Genomic DNA, 22,795 nt, shown 5'->3' on the forward strand with positions numbered 1-22,795 from the left:
TTAAGTTGTAGGGAGGATTGGTGACACTGTCCTGATGACATTTGGCATAGGAGCATACTGAAGTCTTTCCTGAAGGACGTGAAACATATTGTGTGTGTGGGTCCAACACTTGACTCCAAAACCCTTGTTTCTCTAGTTTAAAACTTCAATTTCTTTCCTCTGAGGTAGTTTGCTATTGGGAACAAAATGATTAATAGCTGTATGTAATAGAGCTTAATATTACTGCTTCGAGTGTCCTCTAGTAGAAAGAATAAAATCTGTTGCAAAGGCCACTGCTCTAATACAAGTATTCACATTTCCTGTGGCAAGAGCAGCCTGGAGCAGGTTTCCCACCAGTTGTCGAGGTATGATTCCCTTTCCACTTCCCTTTGTATCAAAACAATGTAAAACTATAGACTGGGGAGTGAGACCCAGGAAACAAACAATTATATTAGTAGTTGCAGGCCAGAAGCTTGTCATGTTCGGTTATCTTGCCCTGAGTCCTGAGTTTTTTCGGTCTAGAATAGTCTGAGCTGCTCATCTGGGGCTCTGTGGCAAAGAACACCAGGGAGAAGGCCTAATAAGAAGTACAATGTTTTTCAAAGGGAATAATGCTACTTAAGAGTACATAATAATCTGAACAAACAGGCAATGAACAGCATATAATTCTGCACGTTATGCAGTGGCATTAAATATACATATTAGTAAGGTAGCAGACGCTGTAGTTGTGAAATTGCCTTGTAAAGTAGCAGTCTTTAGCAGCAGGGTGCTGCTCTATGTGAGACTCCTTCACATGTAATGAATAGCTAATTTCAGCTCTATAGTCCATGAGAGACCGGAGGGTATCACGGAGGGGTAGAGCATTCCGGCAACCAAAACCAGTAGGATGTGCTGAGATGTGCTTTTAATGGAGCAACATTTCTGAGCTCTTGGGGGCAAATTCATAAAGAGGGATGCTCATCTGTTACTTTGTATTCAAACTGAGGAATTACTGCTGCAAACGGACAAGCAGGCATGTGAAGCGCAGGTTGCAGGGATGAGATGGTGATAGGTGTCGGTTCTTCTTCTGAGGTGGTGGATGTCTTGTTTTTTTACTTTTTTTTTGCAACCAACAGATGAAATAAAAGCAAGCAAAAGCATATATGAGAATTGGCACTGAAAAGGTGAGCAACGTCTTCCTTCTTTCAGAGCATGTGAGGATGCTTGTTGAGCCAATTAATATGTCACATTGGAAGATTCAGCTAGCAACTGAATCTGGCACTCACATCTCATGAGCATTGTCTTGTGAGAGGTGAGAACTAGGAGTTTTCTTGCTGAGAAACAGGGTTTTGCTGAGTAAGCAGGGGCCAACAAGCTTTGTGTATTTCAGGTTCATTACTGATATTCTGTGTTTGTGAAGTATTTTGAAAATAGTTGCTCTGATGTTCAAATGTTTATGTAGGAAAGTGACCCCATTTAACCTTAAACTGTCATCGTTGCTTGTTAGGACCAAGCTAGGTCTGTGAATCTGAACTTCTAAGACTTGCTTAGAGAATTTAAGAAGGGCAGGAGGTATCATATGGACATCTGTCACGCTCTCATCCAGAGATTCAGACTGCAGAGAGGAAAGGCAGATTTCTAAGGAAACAGCTGATTATGTTTGCAGCTCCTGATATCTGTCTCACTCCTTATCAGAGGAGGAAGCCTCCTGTTTGACTAAGTAAACAGGAAAAACCAGATGTAGGGAATAGTAATCCTTGCTACATAGTCTAATCTACCATGGTATAGTGAATGATCTATGTAAACCATTTCTCAATAGATAAAAATAACCTAAATCATAGTTAACCTTCTGGAAGCATGTTGCTAGTTAAACAGTTCTTTTCCTTCCCATTTGACTGAAGAGGGTATGGATGGATTTTTTTGGGGTGTCATTTTAATTTTAAAAAGTGGACAACTTTGGCATAGTGCCTAGCTGCTTCCTTCAAATTACTCAGAGCAGGGTAGATTTGCGGAAATGGATGGGGATGTTGTTGCAGGGGAAAAGACTGAAAGCATTCTTTCTAGATACTTTAAATTTCTTTTGAACTATTTAAAGTATAAAGAAAATAAATCAATAGCCTTCTATGTAAGGGGCCTGAATTGGAAGTATTTCAGTTTATTTTGATGAGACCTGGCATATTGACAGTGTTAAAAGTTAAAGGCCCAGTTTTCAGTTTATGGTTCTTCATCATTGTAACAGAGGCTAGATACAGAATTTAACTGTTTTGTTTCTGCCTTTCTTATTGTGATACAAAGAATTAGTTCAAATACTAGCAAGTCTCTCGATCTGAGTATCTTGGGCAACACTGAAAACTAATTCATATATTGTCTTGTCTCTGTCTTGCTATTTAAGTGCACTGTGACAACACAACCTTAGGCAGGTGACAATGGTATGATGTAATAGTCCAGTATGTTGCTGAATTTAATCTAAGCGAGAAAACAATCTTTAACCATTAGTAATAATGTCAACAACTGATGTTATAGGCATGATTCCTGTTCAGCTTTTCTACCAGGAAAGGGCACCCTCTGTCTTTACCTGCATCTGTTTCAGAGTTCGTATAAACATCTGTTTTTTCTTCAAGAATTTGGAATGGTCTTCTGGGATTTTTTTTGTCCCAATTATGTTTATGTAGATTATGATAAAAGTTAAGAGCATAGACAGAGAACCTTTTCTTATCACAAAAGGTAGACCTGTAGGCATGAGACCTGCATCGAAAGGTAGGTTTAATACCACTACAAGACCAATGTCTACTTTGAGATAAGTAAAATTGACAAACAACTTGAGCCACAAAATTAGTCAGCAGTGTACTTAACCTTGTGGGTTGGGTTTCATGTTGATCAGTGAAGCCTAACCCTTGACTATTTTAGTAGGCAACCAAAGCTAACAAAATGAGGCATTAACCACATTTCCACAAGTACACCCACCACCTACCAGCTTATCACAAATGCTAATAGTTGTAGTATAGATAGGTTATCAGAAGCTGAAGCCCAAAAATAAATGGCAAGAGAATTCAGGGATCTGGAAGGGAGAGAGTTACTTCATCGTTGCATGAAAGCAGCTTGTTGCTTGGCTCTCTGGTAGATAGAGAGATTTGCCATCCTTGAGGTTTTTGTCTTGTCTCCTTGGTTTTTCTGTCTCCCTGCAGTGCATTGTAAAAGTGAAATAAATGATGGTGGTCTTGTAATTGTTTCCTTTTCCTCTGTGAAAAGGTAGTTGTAAGGTGTTCCTTGTCAGTGAAAGTTAGAAATGTTGTATGTTACCAGATGTGTTTTTTGTTGGGGTCCTCAGTCTAATAGCTTATGTACTATAAAACCTGGTCTGGAGGCCAAACCACAGCATGCTGACTTCCAGTAACTTGCTTAATAAATCTAAATGACAAATTAGATTGTGTTTAGCTGTATAACTTGTCCTCCTTCCTTAGACTGTTTGTTTTCTTCAATTTATCCTGGAAGTTTTGCTTCCTTGATTGTGCAGTTCTGTCTTTTCCTTCTTCCCCCTGCCTTTCCAAACTTTTCACGATCTCTGTATGTGGTGCTGTCTGGAAAGTTTTGATTTTGTGGGTGTGAAGCATGAATTTAAAAAAAGAAAAATCTCACGTTATTGTTCAACCCTATGAATATTAATAGAGGCTTGGATAACATGTTATGTACTAACATACTATCTAGAATCTGATTAACAGTCAGAATAACAGTAGCTTGTTAAACTTCTGGGTGCCACAGGTTAGAGGTAAATATTCCTAAGAATTTCTTGGCTCTGGCAAGGAAGAATGGCATGCCTTGCTTATTCAAGGAGAATTAGTGTGTGGCTTTAGAGGAAGGGGTAGGCTTCTAAATTACCTCTTTAACAAAATTGTGTATTAATCTTACCTGCATTGTTTGAGGAGCAGTCGTGTGCTCTGAATGTGCTAGCATTGGCTTAGTCAGTAGGATAACATACATCAGGCTCCCCCACCCGCACACACCTACCCTTACTTATTCCAAGTGCTTGCTGTTCATGCAGCTCCCAGAAATCAGAGATGCCAAGAAATTAGGGCCTGGGAACATACATATCTGTTACTTCAAACAAAAAAATTATTTGTATTCTGTAAATATAAAAAGATACGTGAACAACTTACACTCAAAATTGTTTGTGCCTTTGGAAATCCATTTTTCTTACATGAAGCCTGTTCATTCTGCATTCCATGTCTGGAAAGAGGTGGTGCACGTCTATATGGAGGAGTACTAGTATGGCAAGTCTTATCAGCCTGTTTTGACAATGGGGTGCACTAGCCATGACTACTGTATACTGATTTGATTTCATTGAGTAATAATTGGAACAGTGAGAAGTGAATTAGGATCTAGCCTATCAACAGTATGGAAAAACTGTGAACCACAAGAAACTGATTTCATACAGTATGTCCACTTGTTCTGTGGGTTTAGGCTGTGTGCCAGTGTTATCAAGGATATTCTGATGTGTAATATAAGTGATCTTTGCATGACTTTTTTTAACACTTATTGTTATTACAATAATTCCTTGAGATTCCAGTCTGCATTTGGAGGTCCACTGCAGTTGGGTCTGGACAGCTAGAAAAAAGATGCTTCCCCCAACGTTGGCTTCAACCATGCAAGGGTGACTCACTTGGGATGTTGGTGGTTTTTTAGACTTTCATCTTGGAACTCTTTCAACACTATGGTTTTAGTGGCTTTTTCTCTGCTGCTTTGTCAGGAAATACTACATAGTACTTTGTTATTTTTGCTGGAATCCCTTGTAATGCTCTGGTGACCAGAGGAAGTTGCTGAAAACATTTATCTTGTAAAATTTACTGTCCAAAATGAACTGAGCCCCTCCCAAAGTCCTGCGTAGTGACTTAAAAGGCTCTTCTCTTTACTTCCACTTTAATTATGAATAAAACAGGAGTTCAGTGAATATCCTGACTCTTGCAGTAATACACAAACATTTGTTAAAAAATTAAAGCAATAAAAACATTTTGTAAAGGCTAAGAATTAAGTCTTTGAATATTCAGTATACAAGTGGAAGAATAGAATCATGGCCATAAAGAAGGGGTCTCCCTTACTTTCTGGGAGTTTTAATGCCATTTTTCATTTGGCACAAGTGCAACATTGATCTCTTCCTTTTTTCTCTCCCCTTTTTAAACAAAAGAAAATGACTTATTCCACAACTAGTAATGGAAATGGGAGTGGCAGTTTCCTCTTTTAGGCCAAGTATAACATTGCCTGATGGAAGGTCAGTTTAGTTTCAGAATTACATTGGCTTGCGCTTTTGCGTAGTTTAAACTTGAACTGTTTGAGTGCAGTCTTAAATTACTCAACCAGTTAAATGTTTTGTGTTGTTGGAATGACCTAAATATGTTTTACTGCAGGATGCCTGTGTTTCAGACATTCTGTGCTGGGTTTCCCAAACTAAGTATGGCTGTAGAAATCCAGACATACTCTTTTCAGGAAGTAGTCATTTTCTAATCTTTTTAAAATCTCTTCCCAAGTTTATATCAGTGATTGCTGTTGTCTTCCTTTTCAGGATTTTATCCACTTCCCATTAAAAAATACAGCGGGAGTTTGATCAAGCCCTTATCAAGAGGATGAGAAAGCAGTTTTTCCTGATGATAAAGCAGTGTTATGAGTCAAGCAGGATATAATTTTTAAAGGTTTTTCCTTCTTGCTTTCACTCATCTTCTGATGAAACTCTGTGCTGTTCTGTGGCCTATGTTAATTGAATTCAGTTTGTCTTTGAAAAGCCATGTAGACAACTGCTGCTAATCATGCTTTATTTGTAAAAGCCGAGCACTGTTGGAGCCTTACAGAGGCACTGTACAAATTAAGTCGAAGATGAACCCTAACTTAAAGATAAAGTGAAGCTGATACAGCCTCTGTGACATAAGCAAAGGATATGTGGTAGCAACAATAAAGAGCGTGAAAAGAGCAGAGATGTGGTTGGACGGGTGGAGGGAAATTTTGAAACAAAAAAAATTGGGTTAGGCTGGGTTCTTCCTCTCTTTCCCTACCTTAAAAATGAGCAGGTCTTGCTGGATGTTTTCTTCAGTCTCAGATGATTTAATTTCTGTTACTTTTGGTGGAGACAGATGTTTCTTAGTTGAAGGTAAGCCTTTAACTGTAGACATGTAATACAGAAAATTTCTCCTCTTAGCAATAAGCATGTAAATAGTATCTTTAAAAAATGACTGTACTGTATCTGTTTGACAGGCAAGGCATCTTCTAAGTTGCTTAAAACAACTGCTAGTCTCTAAATATTTACTTTCATGAATGTAAGAGCAGCTTATTTCTTGTTGTATTGCTTTAAAGATATTTTAATGAAAGCAGGAGGTTTAATCTGAGTTTGTTTGGTTTTGTTGCTCTTCCTCGTTTGCAATCACTTTCCCATTTGTGATATTTATGCTTGTGCTGTAGCAAGTAAGCGTAATTTCTCCCCGCAAATGGGATGCAAAAACTAAGTAGTGGTAAAAGCTGAAATGACATCACTTTGGGAGATGGGTACCCTGGGCTATGAGATGAACCTCTGCTGCCTGCTTCTGCTCACCATAGTAGAACAAATTCCTCCTCAAAAGCTAGCAACAAATGTCTTTGCACTGATCCTCTGCAGACTGGTCATAATTAGTCCTTGTTCTTGGGCACCCTCAGCGTGTTCCCCGGGATGCAGATCCTTGCAGACTGTTTGCACATCCTGCTGTCTCAAACTGTTCCCTTTGCAAAAAAACAAGGGCCTGTTGAAGTTCACCAGCAGAATGAGGGTTGGTTTATCAAAATTTAAATGTGGATTAGTAATCTGTCTTAACCTCTTGTTTCCAGCCTTTGTTATGTCTGAATGTAAACTTGAGCCTGATGCTGGCCTACATTTATGTTCTATTACAATTCACCTATAAACATTTTAGTGTACATTAGCTGGACGGTCTGGGCAGTGTGGTTAGTTGAAAGCTCAATTATTTTGGACTAGCTCTACTTCTAGCAACTTTCTTGATTATTAATTACCCTTTTATTCCTTACCCTTCGTTTTGAATTTTCTTCCAGTTTCTCTTCAGCACCAGTGTAGTTTTGATGACTCCCACTTTTGCTGCAGCAAGCTGCTGTATGATGGATCCAGCCAGTTTCCCTCACCTCAGCCAGTCTCCCTCAAAAGTTTGAGGCTTACTATATTCCATGTCATCAATCATAAAATGTTAATTTGCCCACGTTCTGCAAAGCTTATGATTTCTTCAGCATTCTTGATTTTTTTAGTAGCTGTCACATGATCTCTGTGTGGTATATTATTGGAAAATAGTAATATATGAAAATAAATCTCCTGTCTGCTCGTGTCTCACAGTGAACTGTACTTTTCTACCCATCAGCTTCAGGATTTCCAGACTCACATTAAGATTTCTCTTTTATTTTGTTTACTGGTGCTCTTATGATACATTGTACTGAGAGAGAAGCTGTTAAACTATTAGGACAGAGCAGCAAAGTTTGTTTTAAAATGATGCCCTTTTTTAAAAAACAAGGCAAACGCAAAACCAACAAAAAGTCTTGGGTGTTTTATACCTGATAGAGGGTGGCCTGCAGCCATGGATTGCTAGCCTTCTTGACCTGACAGGCGTCAGTCAGCACTCACGCTTCTAGCGAATGCTTGGCACTATGTTAAACCTTTAATTGAAGGGACTTGTGTGCTTCTGCTCTGCTTCTGCTTTGTGAGGCATAAGCATCGTTTGCCATAGCATCCTAGATCACAATTTGAGTATCACTGTGCTAGAGGTAGAGTTCTATGTTACTGCTGTCCGGAAGACATTTTTTTAACATATCTCTTATTTACACCAAGATTTTGCTGCTTTTGCTTTGCCCAGAAAGCTAATGCTACAAACACCTAAAATGGGGTTGTTATCCATATTAAATGAGTTGGAGTGCAGACAACTTTCAGGTTTTGCAGAGATGTGATCTGAGGCTGTGAGCAGTGCTGGTGAGAATGTCATTCTGTAGTTCGGATGGGGTTTCTCTTGGGTGGGTTGCAAGTTGTTTAGCCACAGGGACAGCAGTGAAACCTTGAGGGACCCTTGAGGCCATGTTTATGGGATGCATGTTTTGTTCAATGCCTCCACCTCCAGACAGCATGAGCTGCTGCAGTCTGTGTCTGTCCTAAAACAGTCCAGATCTTATATGGCTGTTGGGCAGGGGAAGGCATTTTGCTGTGTTATTTGCTGTTTGAACAGCCTTTCCTTTACTTTCGTGAAGAGTAGTCTGGATGGATGTATCCCATTTACAGTCATCCATGACCCCTGCTTGGACCATAGTGGTAAGCAGCTGCTTTTGAGCAGCAGAGATGTGATCAAGCTTGGCTTTGAGGGGTTAGTGGAGGCCTTTGTCTAATGAATGTAATTAGTTGAACGGTTCTCAGACTTGAAGGTTTGGGCTGCTGAAGGAAGTCCTGGAAAATTTTTTTCTTCAAATGTGTTGTGGTTTAACCTCAGTCAGCAACTAAGTACCACACAGCTGCTCACTCACTCCCCCTTCCCCCCCCTGCCAGGATGGGGGAGAGAATGGGAAGAGTAAAAGTGAGAAAACTTGTGGGTTAAGAACAGTTTAATAATTGAAATAAAATAAAATCCTAATAATAATAATAGTAATAACATACAAAGCAAGTGATGCACAATGCAATTGCTCACCATCCGCTGAACGATGCCCAGCCAGTCCCCAAGCAGCGGCCCCCCCCAGCCAGCTTTCCCCCAGTTGATGTACTGAGCATGACATCACATGGTATGGAATGTCCCTGTGGCCAGTTGGGGTCAGCTGTCCTGGCTGTGCCCCCTCCCAGCTTCTTGTGCCCCTCCAGCCTTCTCAGTTGGTAGAGCATGGGAAGCTGGAAAGTCCTTGGCTAGTGTAAGCACTACTGAGCAACAACAAAAACATCGGTGTGTTATCAACATTGTTCTCATCCTAAATCCAAAACACTGCACTGTACCAGTTACTAGGAAGAAAATTAACTCTATCCCTGCCGAAACCGGGACAAAATACAACTGTTGAATTCAGTGTTGGGTCAAATACATCTTGCTATTCAAGTCACTAGTGCTGTCACCGTTACAGCATGCATGTTCTTGGATGTGTGCCAGCAGTAATGAACTTTCAAGTTGTTAGTGGAGTGTGTGTGTGTGGAGTTATTTAATGCTACTTCTACTCTCTCTTGCTTGCAAAAGTCCCGAAATATCAAATCCTGACTATTGTCTTTATGAAGGGGGGTTGTGGAATTTGGGTGGTTCTTTGATGGGTCCTCTGTTAGTGTTTTGGTGCCGTGGTAATGGCAGTTTTATTCTAGGTGGCAGTGCTCTCAAAACATAAGCTCTTCTCTACCCTGTGCATTCCTTACATACAGTAAACATCTTATGTGCTGCTCTTGTTAATTAATCTTTTTTTTTTCCACTCCTCGTTACCTTTGTACTGCCATGTTTAAGGTACTATGGGTAAGTATTTTCCATTTTAAATCAGTGTTTTCTCTGGTTTATAAATAGGCTGTTAACATTAGCTTCAGGCTGAGTGGTGGCATGCAAAGTTTTGACTGCATAATAATTTCAGTGTGGTGTTGATCTGTTTTTGGAGTGTTCCAAAGTTCAGACAGAATTGAATGTAGGATACTACTTTGCCATCTTAAAGGAAAACCACTTCTTAAAAGACAAAATTTGAATGAGGTAAACATGGTTTAGACTCTTGCTTGTCTTGGGGAAAAAAAAAATGTAACCACTGATCTAAATTATGAAGAAATAGCTAATGGCATAGTTGGAAACTACTTTCCATAAGCATTTCTTCTTTTGTTGGGTAGGCACGATGAAGCAGAGGTGTTTTTCACTTTACACAGTGATTATGTGTTGCCAAGTAATATAGTAGTCTGAATAAATATTAGCTGGTAGGCCTGCAAGTTAATTTAAATGACTGTTAAAGATAGAGGGTATGATTCTTATTACCAACGTAAAGTTATGTAGGGGGAGGTTACCTGCATAGGTCTTGCATGCTGAAGACTCCCCAGCTCCTAGAACAAGCTCTTCCTTTTCTTTTCCCTCTAAGTAACCTCATCTGCTGGTCTCTTCTTCCATGAATGTAAAATAGCTCATGTGTTTTCCTGACTAGGAGTGTATAAATGGTTCTTGTAAAGTACTTGGAAAAAGGGTCAGTAGATCAATATTAAGGAACACATCCATTTTCCAAATACAGTTGGTAGCATATTTCCTAATTTTAGGATAGTGTGTGCATAGTAGATGAGGTGTGCATGGTGTTCTCAAAAGGTACATGGCAGAAAGCTATTCAAAAGTGCCGTTTTTTAAGCTTTAGGGTATTTCTGTAACCCAGTTCTGACACTTTTAAATTTTCTGTAAAGGATAAACAATACCCTGTGGTGATGTATGGTTGCATTTCAATCAAAGCTTTCAATTGTAAGTGTGAACTTAAAGTAAATTTTTTTTAACCACTGGAATTCTTGACAGCACAGATATATTTTTAATATATGCAATGCAGGTTTGCATTTTTTAATACATTTTGTAAAAGTGTTATTATTGTATGTTCGTAAGAATAGCCTGCTATTTTTTAAGCTGGCGATATGTTTGTTTTGATGTCATGTTATTGGTATTTTTGAATAGTCAGCTAAAAAGTTTATTTAGAGAGAATTATTTTTTTCAGATAAAGTTCACTCCATAATAGCTTGCTGTGTTGTTGACTGAATCACAAATGAATGTCTCTCCTTGAATAAGTTTTTTCTTTAATTTCTTTTTTTTTCCTGTGTCTGCAGGAACATCTTAGGATTTTGAATTCTAAATTACTGACAGAAAAGAAAGCAAGGGTCTAAAATATTAGATTGAATTACTATTTATAGTTAATTTCGAAGTTGTATTGTACTCTTGTTTTATTTCCTTGAACCACAACACCGTATAATCTCAGCATAATTTCCACCTGCAGCCCCACCCCAGCGTTTTACATGGCTTCTTGTTCTGACAGTTTTTGTTCATTTTGGCCTGTATCTTTTTAAAATGCATCTTTGGACTTGCGTATATTGAGGAAGATGCTTTGTAACACTGGGTGATAGTAGAAATGAATTAAGCTTGTGAGATGTCATTGATGATGCTTATCTAGTGCAGTAATTTTGCTGCTTATCCCATTGGATTAGTGGAACTCACTATTGCAAAATTTACTTTTGACTTGAGTAACTAAAAGCTGACCTACTGCTGCTTCTCTGCATGCCGCTGTCATTTCTCCTCTTTAGTGCCTTATAGTTTGAAGTTTCCTTTGTTTTATTCTAAAGTATTTATTTTTTGAGAAGCGTATGTACTTGTGCTGGCAAATACTACATTGTAGTGATGTGAATTTTCATTTATCAGGCAGCTTTATAGTCCCAGAATGTTTTTAGTTAATGGATTGGATGCTGTCAGACAGATTTTGGCAAAAATTGCTTTGTAAAATTCACTGACTTCTTAATGCTTTCCTCCTGATGGCACTTTGGCACAGTCCTCTTCCAAAAGTACGGCAGCTGAAAATGCTATTTTTTTGGCTGTTAAATAATTTTTGTGGTGTGTTTGAGGTGAGTGTTCAACAGAAGCAAAATCACTTTGTAAAAGAGCTTCATTTGATACATTGTCTTAATGCTCCAACTGCTTTTCTAAACGCATTTTTGCAGAATGCAAAGCCTGTGCGCATTGAAAATGTCAGCAGAGCTTGAATTACTGGTCACGTGCTGGTTTGAAAACAGTAAAACATTTCAAACTGCAGCAGCTGAAGGGAAAAGGTGAAACATGCCTGCTCCATAAATAGCTTTGTAGGGAACACACGCTTTTCTGCCTGCAACTCTTTTGTTGTCTTTAGATAATAATGAACTAGCTTTTTAGTTTAAAGTGAAACATTAGTGTTCTTGGGGTTTTTTGGAATGGATAATTATTTCCAGCAAAGGTTTGTAACAGAGTAAAAGAGGAATTTTTCCCTTTGAAGGGAAATACCTACTTGGGAGTGAGGGCGTGCAGCTTTTAGCTGAAGAGATTTTTTCTGCTCCTTTTTGAATCTGTTAGTGAAATGTTGTCATCTTTGAGTCCCTGCGTAGGTGATTGCTTTTGCCTTCTTCCAGGAGCATGTAACATCTCTCTTCTCCGCAGGCTATAACTTACTGCTGGTGAAAGCTTTCTAGCAAAGCATAGTGTGTCAATCTTTTACCTGCTACTAACTTTTCATACTTCATTTGGAGAGTATTAGATGGCTAGGTTAAAAAAGATTAAGGCTATGTCTGCGGGAGGGGAACAGCCCTCCCCGTTGAGTACTCTGCAGTACTGGGGGCAGTGGAGAAGGTGGCATTTGATGTCTGGTAGGTTAAATTATAACAGCCCTACCAGGGCTTCTGAGCTGGTATTTCCTGAATTGTTTTCTCTGGTGTGTTGAAACCTTTTTAAAGGTCATATTTACTAACAACAATTTTTTTTTTTTTTTAAAACACAAACAGAAAAAGAGGAGGAAAATAGCGTTTCGTAACTACCAGGCATAGTACATCACTGCAGCACAGTTAATACAGACCTGCTACATTTTAGCCTGCAAGGGCAGCTGATGTTTTCGTTTAAACCTGCTGTAATTTAAGAAGGGTAGGTTAGGTAACCTGACTGTATTAGTGCTGTCATTGTTTAGACCAGGATAAGTGTTTATCAATGTTGCTGCTTCTAACATGAATTCTCAAAAAATCTCAGTGGAGAGGGAGGGTGAGCTGTGTTTGTGTCTGAACAGTGTAGGGACTTAAAGGCAGGCCTACTGTTAACTCTAAATATTTCTGGAGACATTCATCTTTCCAGGAGGATTTTTTTTACTTTTTTGAGTGTTTGAATTATGTACTGACAAATTAAAATGTTGGAGTAGCTGGTTGGGTGCTTTTTTTTTAAATTGGTTTAATAGAAAATGTTTCATTGGGCCTTTTTCTATTGGAATTAATAGGAGTTCGGGTATTTACTGAGACCAGGAAGGAATGGGACCAGGCCCTTTCAGTGCTCATTCAGGTGTTAGGCTTGTCCTTGGCTCATAGATGAGAGACAGTTTTAGTATGCTTCATAGAAAAGTGATATTAAAAAGAAAAATCTCTCGTGCAGTTTTTTTGGGACCACCAATCCAATTTTCACTTACTGGGAATTAACCTGAAATAGAGCTGGCTAAGTTTTAACAAAGCCTCTCTATTTGAGAGCATGCTGTGGATGCTTAAAAACCAAAGGGAAAGGCAGAGGAAGGAGCTCATGATGCAAGGGGTAGTTCTACTCCCCTTCTCCGTGTTAAGTGTTCAGTGGAGACGAGCAAGAATACCGCGTATGCCTGGGCTTGTTCGTCCACCCCCCTTCCTCTCTGTGCACTTTACAGCTTACTGCCTCTCCAGCCTTGACTCTTAACTACTTTACTGGTAAACATCCTCTTGCAAAGTTGAGGTTACTGTGTGCATGTGACCTTCTTCAGGGTAGGGTATCAGAGTACTGCAGTTGAATGTAGTCCAAACAGTGATGCTGACTGCACAACCTGCTCTGAAATGGACAGTGTAAACAAATGGAAAAAATGAGATTTTCCTGTTTCCTGTAACTTGAAGAGCTTTTTTAAAACAATTGGAGATACAACATTTTGGACTAGAGCTATATATATATATATATATAGCTATATACTATGTATATATTTCTTTTCCCATGTAATTTTCATGTGATACTGCTTCCTGCAATACATGTTTCTGGTATTTCAAGAACACTAAATCAATTTTGGACTTTGAGGGAGTGTGGGTTTATATTATTTCCATTATAAATTGTTAATATATAACACCTTACTTGTAGTGTCCATCCCAGATTTTTATATGCACTGTCTGACAAGTTTAATACTGGTACGGCATACGAAATGTAGTTGTATTGCCCTGTATCTATGCCTCTGCCTGAATGCTTGAGCCAAAAATCAATGTCATGCTTACGTAAAATCCAAAAGAAACCCCCAAATTCTGCTATTCAGTGATAAAGTATTGAGAGCCAAACCTGGGCCTTCACGTTGGGCAGACAGAGGTGGGTTTAGGTCTGATCTTCAGAGTTTGAGACCTTGATTCAACAGGGTGCTATGTCAACTAGTGGCATCTATGCTGAAGCGAACGTCTTTCTTACGGTATACCGTACCTTCTTAGAATACAAGAAAACCTAGCTCTTTTGCCTTGTGCTTTATTATGCTGAGTGGAAAGTAGGACCATGTTGCAGACTTCTGAAATAGTGCACACGTGTGTCATTCAGTATTATAAATCTGATATCCTGTGTATTGGTAACTGCAGTAGTTTCCATGTCCAAAGAGCTACAGAAACATAGCCGTCGTACTGGATCGCTTGGGTGAAGGTGAGCTTTTAACATGAGCTCACTGGTGGGAGAGGTGAAAGCAAAGAGGTTAAGTGACTTGTGTCAGTGAGTCAGTGGCAGAGTTGAGATGAGGACCTGGGTTCATGCCACTAGAGTGCACTACTTCCCTCTTACTTATTGAGAGAATGGTTAAATTTGCTGGTAGGTGCTGCAGGCTCCCTGGTGGGGGGTCTTGAAAATTGCTGCCAATTTGCCGAGGTGCTGGGAATTTCACATCGATCGTAATTGGATGCAGCTCTGCTTCTGCAGCTATCATTTACCAAATAAATGTTTTTCTTACTATCAAACTTTTATGAATGTTGTGATGGAACGGCAAAGAGGGCTTGTAAACTAGCTTTTTACCCCCCTTCTGATTTTATTAGTGATGAAAAGGGTACGTACGAAAGAAAGGGTTAATCATATTTGTAATTAAAGCAAGTTCTTTAAGATATATCACTTCTCAGAAATAGATGATGACTTTTACTTTATCAAGAACCTTTCGTTAATAATGAGATACAGTATTTTATTTCTATTAAGTTCTCTTTTTTTCCCCCGCACAGGTTTCCACTTGAGTGGCACAGTGACAGAGCCTGCAATGCAATCGGAGCCAGAAACTGTTTGCAATGTAGCTATCAGCTTTGATCGTTGCAAGATTACCTCAGTGACCTGTAGCTGTGGAAACAAGGACATATTTTACTGTGCCCACGTTGTGGCACTCTCTTTATACCGGATCCGCAAGCCAGATCAGGTCAAACTGCATCTTCCCATTTCAGAGACACTCTTTCAAATGAACAGAGACCAACTACAAAAATTTGTACAGTATTTGATCACAGTGCACCACACAGAAGTTTTGCCAACTGCTCAAAAATTAGCAGATGAAATTCTTTCTCAGAATTCAGAAATCAATCAAGTCCATGGTGAGTTTGATACTTGTTCTTCCTTTTGCTTCATTTCCTCTTCGGTTTTGAGCTTTTTTGTGGCATTCAGGAGTGTGACCTGCTGAAGTCCTTTCCAACCTGAATTATTCTGTCATTCTGCAGTGTTTACTAAAGAGGATTCTGTTATTGAACCTTCGCTTTAAGGTGCCTAGAAAGCAGTACTTTTTGGAAAAGAGAAGAGAGTTCATAAGCAATGAGCTTGATGTCTCCAGCACTGTTAATATGTGGCCTGATATGCTTCATGCTTGTATTTTCTAGCTATGAAAAACTGAGTAGTGGTGGTCTTTGTATAGCCACATTGCTTAAAGGAACTATCTTACCAACTTACCAATGGCATCTTTTTGTTATTCTGTTCTTTTGAACTAATCTGACATTTTGATTGTGTAACTTTGTTTCAATGGTAAAGCATAAAAGCAAGTAGGTGTTACTGTTTTTTTTTTTCATTCATTAAATATACTGATATCATTCTTTACGAATTGGTTTCTGTATGAAGTCAGGAGAAATACAAACCCTGTATTTCAATGCCTTTTTCCTGTTAGTGCTGCAGCAGCCTACAGCATCAGCAAAGACCTTGATCTTTCCTGCTCTTTCTGCTGCACATGGTTTTAATGGCTCTCAGTTTCTTGTACTGAACATCTTGCGTTTGTTAAAGGGTGCTGGGTGTGACTTGAGGCTTCTGAGGTGGCTTTTCTATGGACCCTGCTGAACTGAAAGCGAGTAATCGTGGGTTTGAGATGACCCAGCTAGTTTATTAGAATCCTGTGTTCCTGTAAGATCACCTGATAGAAATGTCCTCTAAGGTGACCAGAGGTGTATGCGTAAGGGCAGCTTAGAGAGGAAGAATAAGTTATCTAAATACCTAAAATTGTCTTTTTTGTTTGTTCATTGACGGGAACAGTTCTTGTGTGTTAGATATTTGAGAGATGACCATTATTCCAAAGAATTTGCAATACAAACACAGCCAAGCTGCTTAATATTAGAGAAAGAAAAACACGTGTGTTAGATACAGTATAGGCAGAACAAAAGAAGGGAGTCTTTCCAATAACAGGACTCATCTGCAGCCTAGCCCCTCTCCTTAGGGTCTTGTGACGCTGGCAGGCCCAGACAGGTGATGTTGCAAGAAGGTGAATTTTGGGAGCAGTGCTCTTTTTTGGCTTTGGGGGCTAAGGGGATGTGGCCAGAGGCAAGGAGGTTGCTCTAGTTGTTATGGAACATAATAAGAAGGTGATTGGCAGAGCTGCCTGGTGACGGTGGAAAGAAAGGGAAGCTAAAGCAGATGCAGGACATCAAGCAACAGAGGAAGATGCTCAGATGTTGTAAGCTGAAGGCGTGTATCACATGGGAGTTGGTAATAGCCTGAACATAAGGAATTAAGGGGAAGGAAGAATTATGGTCAGTATGAGTGGCACAGAAGATTCAAACAGTCAAGGGTGATTAGAAAAGGGGAAGGCAGAGGTGGGAAAGGAAGGACAGATGATGGCTATATATGGCTGTATTAGCTATACTATGGCTAATGTAAGAGAAGTGACAAGCTGTTGCAGAGTGCTTAAACTTGATCAACGTTAAGTCTGTAATTATACTAATCATAAGCATGTTAGTCTTTGTCAGCTATTTTCTTATTGTCAAAATATCTCATTACTCATTAGTATTTAAAGTATTTTTCGTGAGATATTTGTTTCTATCACAGCCCAAATAACAAAAAGAAAACGAAACAAAAAACTAAGTTGATCATCAATTATGAAATTTCACAATGAATTTGAGTAGGGTAGTTTAAAATTATCCACAAAACTAAAATGTTTTTTACACATGTTGCTGTTTTCCTGGTAAATGAGATTGTAGTACGTCTTTATTGATTGTTGGTATTTCTTAATAAAATACCAAAAACTGAAGTAGAAAATCCAGGCAGCATAAGAAAATAAACTGCTATTGCTAAAGAAAGCTGCGTTACAAAAGAGGATCTATAGTCTCCTGCTTTTCCTCTCAGACTCCCATAAAAACATGGTTGGTGTTTTTTTTGATGTTTACAATGTTAAATTACAGGATTCTTTGAAGGAAAAAGTAAGTTCCTCTAATTATATAGCAAATAAGCGTTCTTCTGGGATCATACTGTAATTCTGTTATTTTGATCTTTAATCAAATTCCTTAAATTAAAAATAATGAAGTTAACCAAAAGAAATCTATGAAAAATAACCAAAAGAAATCTATCTCTGGTTCTAGTAACATAGGCTGGTGAACATAAGATCACCATTCACTCTGACATATCTCCTGTGCTGTAGATGTTCAGTTTGTAATACAAAACTGTCTTGTAGACCTGTCTTACTTTGAACAGTTTAACCTCACTAAACTAGTGTTTGAAGAGGAATTATATTGAACACTGCTTGAAGGCACAGGTAAGGAAGAAGAAAAACTTATGAAAATATGCTTATAAAAGTAAGAGGAGACCTGGCACAGAAACACCAGAAACAGCTTTGATCAAAGGGAATTCCTGAATCTGGAGTTGGAGGAGGGAATTATTTTTGATGTTACATAGAGGTGTGTTAATTTCAGGGTTGTTTTGTATAAAACTCCACACTTTCTTTTCCCTCTCATGGTAGCTGTACTAGTTATAGTTTTCATATATTTCCAGTGACAGGCAAAAGAAATTGGTTCTTGAATACTATTTATTCGTACATAAGAATGATCCAGGACTTTGAAGAGCTCTGACCACAGTGGTCTTGTTGACTTGCTTATGAGGTGGCTAGGGAGAAGGAAAAACTCTGCAGTACTTTCCTTTCACAAAAGGTGAATTGTGTAATTGTTCATTTGCTCAAAATTCTGTCTTACGCAGCATTTGATGACTGGCTTTGGCCACCTTCCTTGTGAAGGAGGTTACTGAGGGAACTAGTGAAGTGACTTACACTGACACAGGTTTTTAAATGGCAAATCCCTTTGAGTTCCTCAGTGGATACAGATGATGCAATATCCTTTCTTCATGACTGAGCCTCGCTGCAGGAAAAAATAAGGGGATGCTGTTAGCACAGGAATGTGTTGTCTCTTCACTGACTTCTTCGGGAGAGCCAAATGGTTTATTGGGAATCCTCTTCTGTATTTGCCATGCTAATTTTCACTTGGTTGTAATTCCATTACAAGAAGGTTTTGCATGTTTTTAGAGCGCAAAAGCACCTCTTATGTTTGAGATGATTTGTTGTGTTCTGATTTTCTCATGTGACACTGCTACAGCTGTACATGTTCCTGGTGATTTCAAAACTGGAGATGTGTGGTGTCTAATCTGTACTGAAGACAACTGTAGGTATTTATACTGATACCCTGATGTCTGTGCTGCATAACTGTTGGCTTCACATTGGGTTTCAAACTGGGGATGCTGACTCAGGAAGCTGGATGTAGATTTGGATCCTGTTTAGCTGGGGCTTTTTTCCTCCCTGTTAATTTTTGTACCATTGTAGCAGAGGAAGCTGGCAGGTGTGCAAGGCTAGGAAGAGAACAGTCAGGTTGACTGATTATCACCCGTTTTGTCATCTTGGATCTCTCTTTTCTTAGGTATGAAACTTTCACTTAAATAAATTGGTTGGAAGGTCAAACTACATTCCTGAGAATTTGAGTGGAAATAGGAAAATAACTGCAAGATGGGGGGAAGGTCTGTTTGCGTATTAATCTCATATTAGCAGTGTTTTGTTATGTGCATAGTGAAAAAGGGTCTGCCTCTTATTGGTATAAGGACAGCCTAGCAAACCAATTTCATTTTTACCTTTTAAGCTGTACTGTTTCTTTCCTGAGTGTTTAGTGCTGCTGTTGTAATCTCTGCTCTTAAAAGAACTATATCGATTTCTCCACTTTCTCCCATTCTCTGATTATCCAACTCACAATACGAGTCACTTGCCAGTACAAAACCACATGCAGATGAACTCAAATTTTAGAGGGGAGGACCTAGGAGAAAGCAGTTTAAGTACATTTGTCTTCTCAGAAGCAGAGGTGCCTGGGTAGTTGTTTCTGTATTTGTCGAGGCAGATCTAGGTATGTCCTCTGCAAACAATCTGTAACGTATATTAGGAGTGTCGGTGGAGGCATTCAAGAAGGAAACATCTATCCAAAAAAATGTCTGTAAAAGAAAATTTCAGAGTATCTAGTGCTGTTCTTATATATTGTAAGTTCCAAAGGGCAATCAGGAGGTACTGAATTTAATTTAACTGAAATAATGGGGATTTTAGTAGAAAACTGTAGGGTAGGATAGGGCCGAACAACAGAATACAATGTGTTGCTGATCTACTAGAAAAGGGAACGTTTGATGTTAAAGAAGATACATTATTTAAAAAAATGGAATCTTTCATATGGCCCTGCTTAAACTGGCAAAATTGATTGAGAAACTAGTTGCAAAAGAAGAATGTAGGAAGTGGCAGGTGAGATTCCTTTCAAGAAAGATGGAAGTGAAATGCTTCAATGCTTAGTATGAGAATTGTTTACTGGATCAGATTTGGGAATGAAGCAACAACAAGACTAGCCAAAACTAGAGAAATTTCAGAAACCCAAGTAGAAGGAAATGAGTAGTACAATGTAAAATAAAATGAAAGATTGATAGCTGCACAATAACATGAAAAAATAATTTATGAAATTCGTATTTTTAGGAAAGTTTTTTCCAGATACATTAAACATTAAAATAAAACTTGTTATACAGAAAATAAATAGTGATATTTTGTTTTGAGACATGAAAGGTAAAAATAAATTAAAAAAATGCATGCTAGGTCTGTACTGATAAGGAAGTTCTTTTGTCTGCCACAGACAAGTAGACTTTGAAACTTATTGCTATATAATGTTTGAGACCTGGATTTTGGCAGGAGAGTTTAGATACTGTCAGCAGATAAGTTTATGCATTTTGCTGTATGTGCAGATGGAAGGGAAAGAATTTTTTGGAAGTTAAAAACTTGTTAGGGGTTTATTAACTTTCCTCAGCAACTTAGTGTAGTCTGTCCTGTCTTCGTATTTTCTATTGTTAGGACTGGCTGCTTCACAGCAGTTGCTGTTTTTCTTTGATGCTGTGCACTGCTGAACAGGTGTTATATTCCATCCAAGAGTTCTGAAATTAAATACAAGATGAAGTGACTTATGTCTAAACTTTGAATCGTTTGGGGAATCAAAGGCACAATAATATTTTTTAATTATTAATTTTATGATCTTTTGTTTTATGTAATTATTGTTTGGAATAATTCTGAGCACACTAAGTTTATAAAATCAATTACTATTCTGTTGTGAATCAGTGTACAGCAGTATTGGTTTCTAGCTGGGACCATTCAGTCTTTGCATAGTAAAGTAATGATTCAGTAAGTCATGCTTTTTATTTGTAATAATTTTTCCATATCTTCTCCTTAATGCTGCTGTGGAATGACATGTAATAAAATTTAACTGATCTACAGTTCATTTGTATACTTAAATTAGTAAGATTTTTATAAAATGAAGTTCAAAAAAGTTTCAGTATGGCTATGAGTGAGTAATTTGGCATGGGTTCATTTGACGACAATTCTTGTGATACTTCAGAAATAAGAATCAGGGAAACAGTTTGCCTTAAAGACTACTTCCTGCTGTTTTAACCAAATTTCACTGTTGATCTGCACCTGAGTAGTTTGTAATATAGGCAATTTTTAGCCTGTTTTAGTCAATGTTCCTTGCTTTGCTTCTATTTACCTTTCAGAGGTTAAGTGCTCCATATACACCACCAGTTCTTGAATGTGGTTGCTCATTTTGAAAGCAGTTGCTTTTAAAATTGCTATGGAAATGATCAAAGTGGTTTTTTTAATGCTTCTGCTTCTTAAAACTTGGGAGTCGATTATATTTAACATGTAACCTGCTATGACCGTAAATATAAAAGACTGATACCCTGTTTTCAAATTTTATTTGGGTGTTCAGTGTTACAAACAGTTGTGCACAATATTCCTGCTTTGATTGCTAAGATTGCAATTTAGTAATTTTAGTAAAAGAGCATGAGTAAGTACATATGGCTGTATCTATATACTGAGTATAAATACTTTATTGTATTTAACTGTAAGTACATGACAAAACCTATTTCAAAGACCAGTCACGACAGACATTAAAGCCAGAGGTTGGAGGGAGGGAGATTAATATGTTAGTGTCTATAAACTGACACAGTTTAATTACAGGTTTTAATATTTAGTATAATTATACAGTTCTTTTCACTTTCATAGTTCAAATGTGAACTGATTTATCCTCATGACACCCCTCTAAAGCACGTAAGTAATACTTATCTCCAGTTTACAAGTAGGAACGGGATTTGGTCTCGGTACCAAACTGCACTGCAGAGATTAAATTCAGGGCTGCCCATGTTCCTCTCCACAGCCAAACTGTCCATCTGCTGAAGCCTCGCAGTGCTTGTTTGGGGCTGTGCTGCACCCAGAGCGAAGCCACCACCTTTGGGTTCAACCTTCAGCTCTGCCTGGTTTTGAGCCTTCCTGCTGGCTATTGCTAGGGCTTCATCTCACAGCTCCTAAGGCAGCTCCCTCGTAGTGCTTGTTCAGGTAGTTTGTCTACTCACCTGGTCCCACATCTTCAGAAGAAAAGTGGCAGTGTAGAAATCCTGTCCATTGCCCAAGAGTGATCTGTGTTTGAGTGGGAGAGGAAACAGGCTAGATCAATCAATGTTCACCTAAGTGAACATAGTGATCTTGAAAAGTGCCTGGTTGAGAGACGTGGAGATTGTGTCTCGACCCTAAAACAAGAGTGATGTGGGCAGTGGAAGCTGAGACTTCCCCAGCGGCATCCACTAGGATGCCTGGCTGCTGCTGTGGTGGACGGTGGTTGGGACTCATGCCTGATCGGACGTACCATCTCCATGCCTTGTTGGTCCATGGCTATTGCTGAAGACTGCCAGCGGTGTTGAAAGATCAGTGAATTACAACTATAGCTGGTGCTGGTTATGTGTGTATTGAAATTTCTTTATACATCCCAATTAAAAAAAAAAATTGATCATATTGAGTGTAGCCTATGTAAGATCTTGTACGGAAAAATCGCTCTGAGTCAGATATATCTGTAGTACTGTGCTGAACAGCATGGTAGAGCTCAGACCCTCAGCTTGGTGTCTTCAGCTTTTACAGTCTTCCAGCCTACTGGCATGAAAATAACACTCGTGTAAGTACAGTGATGCTGAGCCCCTGGGGAAGGTATATTTGGGATCCTGCTGGGAGAAGAGGCTTTGTTGGGGGCAGTGCTGCTGGCCTGGGGCAGCGGGTGCCCTTGTTCCTGTAAAGGAACCCCGTTAAAGAATCTGCGGTAGCTGTGTTGAAATTTAACCTTCTAGCACAAACTGACCGATGAGCTTTTGATAAAATGTAAACAGTTAGGGAAAGGATTTTGGTTTTTTTCCCTAAATAGGGAAGCTTAGCCGAGGAATCTTGGGCTATTTTTAATTCAATTTAAAAGTAGCTGTGCCAAGATTATTTAAAGATAAATCTCCATTGAAGTGAGGGATAAATATAAGTGTATTTTGTATATTGGTGCTTTTATATAGCTCCTTTTCACAGGTCTCTTCTG

General features: G+C 38.7%; 1 protein-coding gene across 3 annotated transcripts in view; it reads left to right on the forward strand.

The window, feature by feature from the left end:
• Nucleotides 1–22,795, forward strand: part of ZSWIM6 (zinc finger SWIM-type containing 6) — a 117,015-nt gene that overhangs the window by 48,636 nt on the left and 45,584 nt on the right. For all 3 annotated transcript variants that reach the window (XM_076362042.1, XM_076362043.1, XM_076362045.1), the window contains exon 2: nucleotides 14,885–15,241. In XM_076362042.1, coding sequence (XP_076218157.1) covers nucleotides 14,885–15,241 — 357 coding nt within the window. The remainder of the gene's footprint in view (nucleotides 1–14,884; nucleotides 15,242–22,795) is intronic.

This window comes from Aptenodytes patagonicus, chromosome Z (assembly GCF_965638725.1).
Source record: "Aptenodytes patagonicus chromosome Z, bAptPat1.pri.cur, whole genome shotgun sequence".
In the NCBI taxonomy this organism is placed as follows: domain Eukaryota; kingdom Metazoa; phylum Chordata; class Aves; order Sphenisciformes; family Spheniscidae; genus Aptenodytes; species Aptenodytes patagonicus.